This window comes from Myotis nattereri (genome assembly GCF_964212035.1).
Source record: "Myotis nattereri genome assembly, chromosome: 12".
Classification (NCBI taxonomy): domain Eukaryota; kingdom Metazoa; phylum Chordata; class Mammalia; order Chiroptera; family Vespertilionidae; genus Myotis; species Myotis nattereri.
In genome coordinates this window covers 11,927,082-11,938,582 of record NC_138087.1, presented here as the reverse complement: position 1 = coordinate 11,938,582, position 11,501 = coordinate 11,927,082, and the positions used below count along the sequence as shown (strand labels likewise).

General features: G+C 46.2%; 1 protein-coding gene across 1 annotated transcript; it reads left to right on the top strand.

Annotated features, from left to right (window-relative positions):
- The first annotated feature begins 6,231 nt into the window (after nt 1-6,231).
- Nucleotides 6,232-11,176, top strand: LOC308528280 (procathepsin L). Its single transcript, XM_081103851.1, has 8 exons — nt 6,232-6,371; nt 7,472-7,608; nt 7,903-8,025; nt 8,132-8,278; nt 8,459-8,683; nt 9,092-9,257; nt 9,899-10,016; nt 10,768-11,176. Exons 2-8 carry the CDS (start codon nt 7,483-7,485, stop codon nt 10,865-10,867), a joined length of 1,005 nt encoding a protein of 334 aa, XP_080959977.1. The 5' UTR covers nt 6,232-6,371; nt 7,472-7,482; the 3' UTR covers nt 10,868-11,176.
- The last annotated feature ends 325 nt before the right edge of the window (nt 11,177-11,501 follow it).

The following is an 11,501-nucleotide window of genomic DNA, read 5'->3' as shown; positions in this document are numbered from 1 at the left end:
GGGAAGGGCACGTAATAAGAATAGGAACACAGTTGTTTAATGACAATTCACCTTTCTAACTATAGATAAGAGGTTTTCTGACAGACCCTGGGAAAGCGGAAGATGTGCTATAAAAGGAAATGCATTTTAAAAGCAGATCAAGGACAGGACTCACTTGGATTTGGCTGGTGTGCCTGAACTCTCACCCCATCCGGGAGTTTTTCTCAGGAATGCTGACTATTCTCGGGTTCCAGGAACAGGCAGAGCTGTTTGTAACATCATAGAAGATTAGTCAACTGGTTATCGGACTTTTGACTCCTGAAGCCGGGACTGCAGACCCTCCCCTCCCCTTCCGCTGTTACATTCGCAGTTCGTTCACAGCTGCATCTAGTTATCTTCTTCCTTGCCCGTATGTAATCGCCAACGGGCAAGGGGGAATAACAGATTTTCTGACTGCTCTCTCAACCTGCCGGCATTATTAGAATAAATGCTCAAATATGATTCAACCCTGTGTCTGCTTAATTTGGCTCAAGTAGTGACAGGCTGCCTTGAGCCAGTTGTGTCCGGTATCAACAGCATTCAGCGCCTAGGGCTGTGGTTCTCAAAGTGGGTCCCCTGATCAGCAGCAGCATGCATTGACAGGAACTTGTTAGAAAAGCCAATTCAGAAACCCCTCCCAGACCCACTGGAACCGCAACTCGGGAAATGGGAGTCTGAGATCTGTTCTCACACGCCCTCAGGTGACTGATGCACGCGGAAGTCTGGGAACCACAGCATAGGGTTGCTGTGAACAGAACCTGAAGGAGCATGTGTACCAGGCTCAGAACTGCGCCTGGCGCCTGCAGTACCATCCTCATCACAGGACACTTTCTTTTTTTATTGATTTTTCACAGAGAGGAAGGGAGAGAGATAGAGAGTTAGAAACATTGATGAGAGAGAAACATCGATCAGCTGCCTCCTGCACATCTCCCACTGGGGATGTGCCCGCAACCCAGATACATGCCCTTGACCGGAATCGAACCCGGGACTCCTCAGTCCACAGGCTGACACTCTATCCACTGAGCCAAACCGGTTTCGGCACAGGACACTTTCTAATAACGCTGAGATGCCCGTGGCTCCAGGTGCCCGCGGATGGAGACGCCTTTCCGGGGGACAAGCCGCTGGCTCCTGTAGGTGTGAGCTGGCTCCCAGCAGCACCAGGGGCTTCTCTGTCTTGACCACTTGCTATGTATCCGCATCAGGAATTGACGTCAGTAAGGAAAGCCTTTATTAATGCGGATGGTAACACCAGGGAGATGCTCAGGGGCTAGACCGGAACTGTCTCAGGAAGGGGAGGGTAGGAAATGCTTTTAGATGCAGAGACTGTGGGAGAGGTGGCTGTGTGAAAAGTAAGGGGGGAGGGGTGGTAACAAAAACTGCAGTGTGGAAGTCTTTTTTCTTTTTCTTTTTCAATTTATTGATTTGAGAGAAACATCGATTTGTTGTTCCATTTATTCCAGCATTCATTGGTTGACTCTTGTAAATGTGCCCTGACCAGGGACCGAACCCACAACCTTGGTGTATCAGTACAATGCTCTAACCCAATGGTCGGCAAACCGTGGCTCGCGAGCCACATGCGGCTCTTTGGCCCCTTGAGTGTGGCTCTTCCACAAAATACCAAGTGCGGGCGCACACATACAGTGCAATTGAAACTTCGTGGCCCATGCGCAGAAGTCGGTTTTCGGCCTGGGCGAGTCTATTTTGAAGAAGTGGTGTTAGAAGAAGTGGGGGGTGTCGGTCGGTCAGGCGATGGGAGATGCAGCGCAGGCAGGCCGGGCATATGCAGTGCGGGGGAGGCGCCAAATATCAACAGTACTTAAACTATATAGGTAGGTTAATAACAATGTACCTACCTATATAGTTTAAGTTTAAAAAATTTGGCTCTCAAAAGAAATTTCAATCATTGTACTGTTGATATTTGGCTCTGTTGACTAATGAGTTTGCCGACCACTGCTCTAACCAACTGAGCTACCTAGGGAGGGACTTGGAAGTCTTGAAACTTAAAAAAGAAAAAAAACACCCTGTCAAACTTTCCACTATCAGGTGAGTTGAAGCATGAAATGTTGGCTGTACTCAGGCCCCAGGAGCAAAGAAATTAGAGTGTAGGAAGATCACATAGAATTTAGTGCCTAGGTGTCCTAGTCAAGCCAACTGAAAGGTATGTTAAACACAAAGTTCTGATCAACCTTGCCAAGAAATTGATTGTTACCTATCCTCTGTGCAATAGGCTCAAAAATGGACTCCAAAGATATTGGTTCTTAATTTTTGGAACCTGTAAATGTTAACTTACATGGCAAAGATTTTGCAAATGTGATCAAATTAAGGATCCTGGCAGGAGAGATTATCTGGGTGGGCCCTAAGTGCAATCATAAGTGTTTTTATAAGGATATGGAGGGAAGTTTGACACAGACAGAAAAGGAGAGGAAACCATGGCAACAGAGGCAGAGATTGGGATGATGTGGCCACACATCACAGAGTGCCTGGAGCCACCAGGAGCATAGGAGAAGAGAACTAGGCTCTCCCCTAGAGCCGCCAGACCAGGAGTGGGCAAACTTTTTGACTCGAGGGCCACAATGGGTTCTTAAACTTGACCGGAGGGCCGGAACAAAAGCATGGATGGAGTGTTTGTGTGAACTAATATAAATTCAAAGTAAACATCATTACATAAAAGGGTACGGTCTTTTTTTTTTTTTTGGTTTTATTCATTTCAAACGGGCCAGATCCGGCCCGCAGGCCGTAGTTTCCCCACGGCTGCGCCAGACAGTGCAACACCTGTTTTTCAGCCCAGGTGATGCTTATTTTGGACTTCCGACCTCCATAGCTGTGAGAGAATAAATTCCTGTCGTTTGAAGCCATCGAGTTTGTTGGGATTTGTCACAGCGACCATAGGAAACTAATATACCTTATTTCATGAGGTCTTCTTCAGATTGGAGGAAAAGATCCTCTGGCATCCAAAGAAGAGTGTGGATTATAGTTTTAGGAAAGGGGAGAAATCCCTCTACGTCAGTGCCTTGGTTATCTACTGCACCAAGAGGCTTTGTCATATCCCATCTATATATATAAAAGGCTTCTATATATATAAAAGGCTAAGCGACCGGCCAACTGGCCGGTAGCTATGATGCGCACTGACCACCAGGGGGCAGACGCTCAACGCAGAAGCTGCTGAGCTACAGTGACTTTGCAGAGTGCCCTCTCACACTCTGGGACCCCTTGGGGGTTGTCAGACTGCTGGTTTCGGCCCAACCCCCTGCAGGCCAGGCTGAGGGACCCCATTGGTGCATGAATCCATGCACTGGGCCTCTAGTTTAAATATATTGGTCATGGCTATACTCATTTACTGTAAAAACAAGATTAGTTGAGTTAATATCAGATTTTAAAATGGAAAGGCTAACCTTTAAAAAAGCCATTGGTAAAATTACATGTATGATATGTCTGAGTAAATGCATGAACTACAAGAGAGGACAAAGAGTATAATTAATTCTTGTTGAGTGATTTACTTAACGAATTGGCTGACTGTTTAACCCTATAGAAAAAAAGCAAGGTTACAGTAGTTCAGAAAAGTAAGTTATTTTATAAATGACTTCATATGAACATCTAATCATAACAGGCTCTTTTCCATAAAAATATAAATGGTAATAGGTAATAAGACACTTTACAAGTGGACAGTTTCCTGGATAATATTTTTAATATATATACTTCAGAGAGGAAGGAAGACGGAGAGATAGAAACATCAATGATGAGAGAGAATCATTAATCGGCTGCCTCCTGCATGCCCCCTACTGGGGATCAAGCCCACAACCAGGGCATATGCCCTTGACTGGAATTGAACCTGGGACTCTTCAGTCCACAGGCTGGCGCTCTATCCACTGAGCCAAACCAGCTAGGGCTCTGGATAATGTTTTTTAAGAGTAAATTTGGCTTAGTGAATTTCAACAAATTGAAAGGGGAGGTTATCATGGGGAAGGTTTTAAATGGCCTCATGGTCTTGAATACCACCACACTAGATTTGTTCATTCCCCTATGGTTAAAAACTTCCAGAGAAGAAGTAAAGAATCATATCCTGTTTTCTTAGTGAGCAAAAGTAATCTATTCAGATGCACACAAGAAGATACTTTCACAGACACTGCATTTTAAATGGGAATCGGGAAGTTCTGCCAACTGCATTTTATCAAAGGCAGGGCTCAGGTTTGGTTGCTTGACTAAAACGTGACCATTTTAATAATTAGCACTCATCAAAGTTATGTGGCCATGGGAATAGAAGAAGAAAAGGAGCACAATAGGTAGTAACAACCCGTTTCTGTCGTGCACTACTTAGCAGATTACGTATAAATCGATGTCATGAGTTGGGAGTAGTACCTTCCACTCTCTTGCCTTAATGACTTTCTCCTGTATTTCTCCCAATTTAGGTATTTCTTGGTTTGACTTTAGGTTCTGAGCATATCTGCAATAAAGAGAGTCCATTTTTTGTTTCATTGTGTTTGTATCACATCCCAAGAAACAAAGGGGATGCCATTCTTTGGAGCGGCACCTGCCACACAGCCTACGGTGAGGCTATTGCCTAAGGTGCAGGCGTTCATGCAGTAGCAGGTTTTTCCACCCTGTGCAATCTTATGGGGCTGTGACCCAAGGGAGCTGTAAAGCCCACGTGATAGAATAACTTGGATTTCTTGCGATGGACTGAGTAAACAAAAGAACAGTGCTCGGTTCTATATGACTATCTTACTCTGACCTATAAAAGAAAACTCTGTAGAATCCACCTCAGAACAATCAGAGCCTCCTGAATGGCTACCAATTTCTTTTGCCTCCACTTCCGACCTAGGACAAAGCAGAGAAATCCAAATATTCTCCCCAAACCAATCTCAGAAAATGCTCCATGCCTAGTCGTTCCTCCTACATCTTCCCCAAGACACCAGCCTTTAATCAGGGCTTAGGGAAGCTTCCTTGTTTTTTCATTATAAAGCTTCTCCTCACCCCCAAAACTGGCTTTGAACTGTCTCCCTTGTTTTCATGTGGGTGATCTTCCACTTGTGTTGACTCCCTTGATTAATTTTTTAAAAAAGAAAAAAAAAAACCTCCAGCCATATGCAAAACATTGTGATTTGTAACCACTTCAGAACTTTCATTCCTAGTGGTGTTTGAGAGGAAAGAGATTCTAATTCAAAGGACATAAGTGAAATTTTTAATAAATTGGTTTTCAAAGTATTTATTTAGTTGTGCTTCTGCGGGCTCTCAATTGAATTTTAACTAAGAATTTACAAGTTGGCATGCACTATGACTCCAGATAATAATAAAGATATGCCTAGAAAAGAGTTTAGGGAGGGGACGAGGGAGGTTTATTCTAAAATATATTTTCTACAATGAATATGTGTCTTAAATAATTTTAAAAAGAAACTTTTGAAAACATTTCTGAATTAATATCTTTAAATATATACGTGAAAGTACATTTCTTAAAGCCAAGAGAAGCACTTTGGATGCTAAGGAAGACAATGATCCATCCATAATGCCAAGAGCAGGAAAGTAAAAGCAGTCTCCGCCCTTCTCCACTGCTGTTCTCCTGATTAAGCCAAATTCTTTTGCTAATAACTCCTTCCCGTGGGTTTTCAGAAAGGCTTGAGAGGGAGGAAGGATCCCTGCCTGGGGAAGACAGGAAAGGAGAACAAAATGCCAGCCTTCCCTGGAGACGCTCCCGTCTTCTGTCCCCTTTCCTCCGAGGATCTGGGCCTGACCATCGTGTCTGCGTTTTGCGCATTGTCATTCCGCTCGATTCCTCCCGAACCCAGCTGCGCCCACCTGTGAACAGTGAGCACATCTGTGTCGGGCTCGTCCTCCCAGCAGCCCGCCCCGCGGTTTGCTGTGGACAAGCAGGAACCGCTAGACCAGATGTTACTGTCTCCGCGCCCCGAGATTTTAACCAGGACTAGGACCCCAGCGCACTCGGGGTACCCTGACATCCACTGGGGCTCGCTGGAAGCTCTCCCTGAACCACCCGCCAAGCGCATGAATTCCGGGTAGTTGGTTGGTCCGGGTCCTAGGAAGGTGGGGGACCCTCCTGAGAGTTGTCCTTGGGCCCCCCGCTCGCCTCCCCCGGGTCCAGGGAGGTAGGTCCGACCGAAGCCAATGGAGTTGAGACCGCGCCGCGTCACGCGCCCGGGGTTTCAACCCCAGGGGCCCCGCCCCCAGCCGGCTCAGCCAATCGCGGCGCGGGCAGGCGTTGGGGGCGGGGCTGCCGGGCCGAAAGCCCGGGGCCTTAAAAGGCTGAGTCAGGGGCGTTTGGGCCAGAACCACGGGTCTGTCGACCTTCGAGGAGTTTATTGCGCCCGTGGAGTGCGGCCTCCCAGCTGTGGCCGCCGCAGGTCAGTCCGTGGCCGCGGCGCGGCGCGGGCAGGGGGTCGGGGAGGGGCCCATCCAGGGACTCGGACGGGAGGATGGGAGCCCGAGCGCCGGCCGGCCCGCGCCGGGGAGGCTGCGGCGCCGCTCGAGCCCCGCTGCTCACCTGCGGCCTCGAGGCCGGCACGGCAGACGGAGGGGTCGGGGAGCCCGGGGCGGCGCGGAGACCGCCGGGCGCTGGGCCTGTGCAGGAGCCGCCAGCCTCGGGGCGGTGGCGGCCACAGGTCCGGCGGGGCCCGGCGCCCAGCGCTGCGTCAACAACCTCCGGACGCGGGCGTCCGCGCGGGGCGGGGCGGGGCGGCATTCCCGCGGCGCGGCCCCGCCGGCTGCGTTGGCGTCAGGGGGCCCGGCCAGTGTCCGAGCACCTGCAGGGAGAGCTGGGCCGGTGCAGACAGGGCCATCGGGGCTCTGTGCTCGGCGCTCCTCCGAGCCACGTGATCGTGTAGCGGGTTTGCGGGAGGGACTGAGGGTGTGGGCTGCGGAGGCCAAGTGTGCTGGGTGCCCCGCGGCCCATGGGTGCCCCGCGGCCCATGTGTTCCCGCGGAGGCCGGTCAGAAAGGTTTCAAATTCCAGAAGCAGAGGCTCAAAGGCATATCGCACCCGTGCGGTGCCGTAGTCAAGCAGATAGGTGTAAGGCGGAAACCTAACTCCTGGGGATCCCTGCGCTTACTTGGGAGCAGAGTCCTGATAAATAATGTCCGGGGTCACACTGGTACCTGGAGTAAATAACCTGGACCGACCGTTTATTTCTCCTGCTTTAAGATTCAGACCCATAAGGTGCCCTGAGGCCCCTAATCAAAACCTAAATGATCATTGCGCTATTACAACGAAGTCTGTTTCAATTCCTGCAGCACTGGTCAGCCTGTTTTTCATTTTGATGGCTGAATCATATACCGCCCCTATTTGGTAAGCCCTTGGCCTGTTTTTCTCCACCCACATCCGTAGCCTTCAGCAGACCTTCCATAAATATCAGGGAAGGTAATTTAAATGTTTTTATCCCACAGTAAGATGGCTTTGCAGAAGGATTGGTCTAATCAGCTCACTCATTTCCCCCCCCCCTTCCTAGATTTTTGAAACATGAATCCTTCACTCCTCCTGACCGCCCTTTGCTTGGGAATAGCCTCAGCTACTCCAAAACTTGATCCCAGATTGGACGCACAGTGGTACGAGTGGAAGGCAACACACAGGAGACTATATGGCGTGGTGGGTAACATCGGAAACTGCCCAGAGGGACCCACAGAGAAGGGCCCTTGAGGTCAGGCGTTTACAGCCAGAGAGTGGCTTCCTGAGGTCAGCCACCCCAGGGCAGTAATTTAATGGCAGCCATTAATGAGCACCCTATGGGTGTACATCCCTGTGATGGCCCTTGGAGAACAGCACCCAGTAGTATAAAGCCTTCCCTGGCTGTGGTTTCTCTTCCTCTCTGCAAATCCCCTTGGTGAGGGTAGGTTGGGTTTTTTCAGTAGAAACGACAGCGTGGTGTACGCTTGCCTCTAGAATGAAGAAGGATGGAGGAGAGCGGTGTGGGAGAAGAATATGAAAATGATCGAGCTGCACAATCGGGAATACAGCCTAAGGAAGCAGGGCTTCACCATGGCGATGAATGCCTTTGGCGACATGGTGAGTGTGGCCTGGGAGGCTGCGCTTTTTGTACTTCCTCTCCTCAGTGCTTTTTTAGCAAAACAAGCTCTTGCTTTTTCAACAATTTACTTACTTTTCCTTGTAGACCAATGAAGAATTCAGGCAGGTGATGAATGGCTTTCAGAACCAGAAGCAACGGAATGGGAAGGTATTCCGAGAGCCTCTCTTTGCTCAGATCCCCTCATCTGTGGATTGGAGAGACAAAGGCTATGTAACTCCTGTGAAGAACCAGGTATGACCGGGTTCCGATCTTTTAACTCAGGAAAGCCAAAAAGGAACGGCACCCCTGCTCGGGCCCACTGGAATGACATGCTTTTTTGCTGGGGTGTTTTTACAGAGCATTCAAGTATATGGGCTGTTGTCAATCTTTGTATTTGTCTTATAAACTGATGGTTGTTTTTTTTATTTTCAGGGTCAGTGTGGTTCTTGTTGGGCTTTTAGTGCAACTGGTTCCCTTGAAGGACAGATGTTCCGGAAAACTGGCAAACTCGTCTCGCTGAGTGAGCAGAACCTGGTGGACTGCTCTCGCGCTCAGGGCAATGAGGGCTGCAATGGTGGTCTAATGGATAATGCCTTCCAGTACATCAAGGACAACAAAGGCCTGGACACAGAGGAATCCTATCCATATCTCGCAAGGGTAAATGAAGCTCCTTATCTTGTTATTCCAGCTCTGCTATTGAAAGTTGAGCATTTTCAGAGATAACAGACACCTTAGTCAGCATTCACATTTTAGATGCAAACTGTCAGAACTGTCACTATAAATTATCAAATTTTGCACAGATCTCTGATGAGGTGGCTAACTGTAGCCGTTCTTGCTTCTATGTAGCATGGAGAATATATGCACTATTCTGCATATAATGCAGATTTCTCCATAGTGAAAATTTTTTTTAAGGCAACCAATAGCATTTTGCTTCCTGGGTTGCTGTAAAACAAAGTTGACTTAGAAATAATGAAGGTGCAAACTGCTGAGTCTGGGGTCTTAGAACTGATGCTCCCCAGGAGGTGGGTGGTACTCATAAGTCTCCTTCCCATTTACCTTTAAAAGGAATCAAACACCTGCAACTATAGACCCGAGTATTCTGCTGCCAACGACACTGGCTTTGTGGATATCCCTCAGCGTGAGAAGGCCCTTCTGAAGGCAGTGGCTACTGTGGGGCCCATCTCTGTTGCTATAGATGCAGGCCATTCATCATTCCAGTTCTATAATGCAGGTAGGTGTTTGTCTTTGTATTACAGAAATTCGGGTAGGCAAAATTGGAAAACACCATCATGACTTTTTGGTATGGAGTTCTGCTTTCCAGGACTGTAGAATTTTGAGTATGTACATTTAACATAATGATGTTTCCACTTTAAATATTTTCCCATGATGACAAACTGTTCATAAATAGCTTTAAGTGGCTATGTAATTAGTTCTATAGACGTAGCCTAAACTTGCATGACTATCCTCCAATTAATTGTTGGACCTTTATTCCAGAAATTTCTTATTATTGTAATTAGAACTATAAAGAGCCCTTTGGCTCAAGGGTTCTTTATAGAACCTTTAGATGGCTTTCTAGGAGTAGGAAGGATTATGCTAATTAATATTAGTTAAATGAGTGCCTAAATCATATTAGTCTTGATAACTAGATCATATTGGAATTTTTGTTGTTGTTAGAAAATATGTTGGATTTAGTTAAATTTTGTTGATTTCTAGTGAGTTGAGTTTGACTTTTTATCAGCCATTACTATTTTTTGGCAAATGAATTTAAGCCTCATTTGGAATTTATGACATAATACTGAATTTTGAGAGGGTGGATTCCTGCCACCTGTCACTTGGAGCTTCTCATCCCCACATTGAATTTTACTCTCATAGGCATCTATTATGAACCAAACTGCAGCAGCAAAGACCTGGATCACGGTGTTCTGGTGGTTGGCTATGGCTCTGAAGGAGGAGAATCAAAGAACAATAAATTTTGGATTGTCAAGAACAGGTATAAAACCCCAAATGTTATATTTGAAATTGAAAAGGGAATCCTTGTTTGGAACCAGTATTTGGTTTCAGGTCCAAAAATGCTCAGTTTTGGAATTCCAGAAGTCTTTCTTATACTTAACAGTCACAGAATTTCTGGTGTTTGATTTTAAGATTCTGTAGAACCTAGTTAGTGTCATTATTATGTATTTGTAGCATTGCATTTGTAATTCTGAAAATTTTCTTAAGAACACATCTGGCCCCAAGGGTTTCCGGTAAAGGACTTCTTAGTTGCAGGGTTGAGAGCTGATTTCCTTTTTCTATCTCCAATTTTTCAGCAAGGTTTAGTGAGCAGAAACATCGGCCTCTGCTGATCCTTTAGGTCTAAAAATTGTCCCAGAGTTCAGTGGCCTGCTGGCATCCTTCCTGTTGTCATTCATTTGATGTCCTGCCATTGTATTCTGCTTCCCATCTCAGGCAGAGGAGGTTATCAGGAGCAATTTTCACAGCCCAAGTTCTTTAACTGAGATGATGTGTAAGACAGCTGTGGAAATAGACTGTTACATTGGAATCCCAGTTCCGCCTCAATGTCATAGCTTAGTAAGTTAAAATAAGGACCCTGGGGGAGTTAATAGGCTTATTATAAATATATGTAGCAGCCCTCAGAAGAGTGATACATGGTAAGCAGTATTTTAAGTATTAGCTAGCATTATTAATGAAGCTAATATGTACTTGATTCTTTGAATAAAATGCAAAACATGCTCTTCTTTCAGCTGGGGTTCAGGATGGGGCATGAATGGCTACGTAAAAATGGCCAGAGACCAGAGCAACCACTGTGGGATCGCCACGGCAGCCAGCTACCCTACTGTGTGAGCTGATGGAGTGGTAATGGAAGCCTTGAGGACGGCACATCCAGAGGGATTTTATCTTTAAACTGATCAGACCTTTATTGTGTAAGATGAGAAACTTGAATCATTAAGGATCCAAGTTGTGATGTGAATTCTGTGACATTTTTATAAGGGTAAAATGTTACCAGTACTTTAATTACTGTTATAAATAGCTTTATAATATTGAAGATTCATTGCTGAATTCTAAGACATTTGAATTTTCATTTTTTAAAAGGATATATAAAACTTTACCTTTTAAAATAAATTTTAATTCAATGTGTAGAAGTGGAACTTCTTTCTGTTTTTTAACGCGTGAACTTTTTGCATAGTCGGGGAATATAATTGAGCTCTAAAGACAGTAAATGTGCCAGTGTACAGGAGAAAGATACTGGGTAGCCCTCTGGCTCTTCTGGTTATAAACATGCAGATTTCATGTCAGCTGTCCTTTGGCTCTGTTGACCTAACTCTTGAATCTAGCAAAATGTGATAAACAATCTGGAAGGACAAAGGTAAACTTGTTTTAATAAAGAAAAACAGTTTACTTCTTAGAAAAATGAGTGGACACAGAGTCGTAGGTTTTAGATACTAGAAGAGGGCCTCCGCTTCTTGCACTCCACATG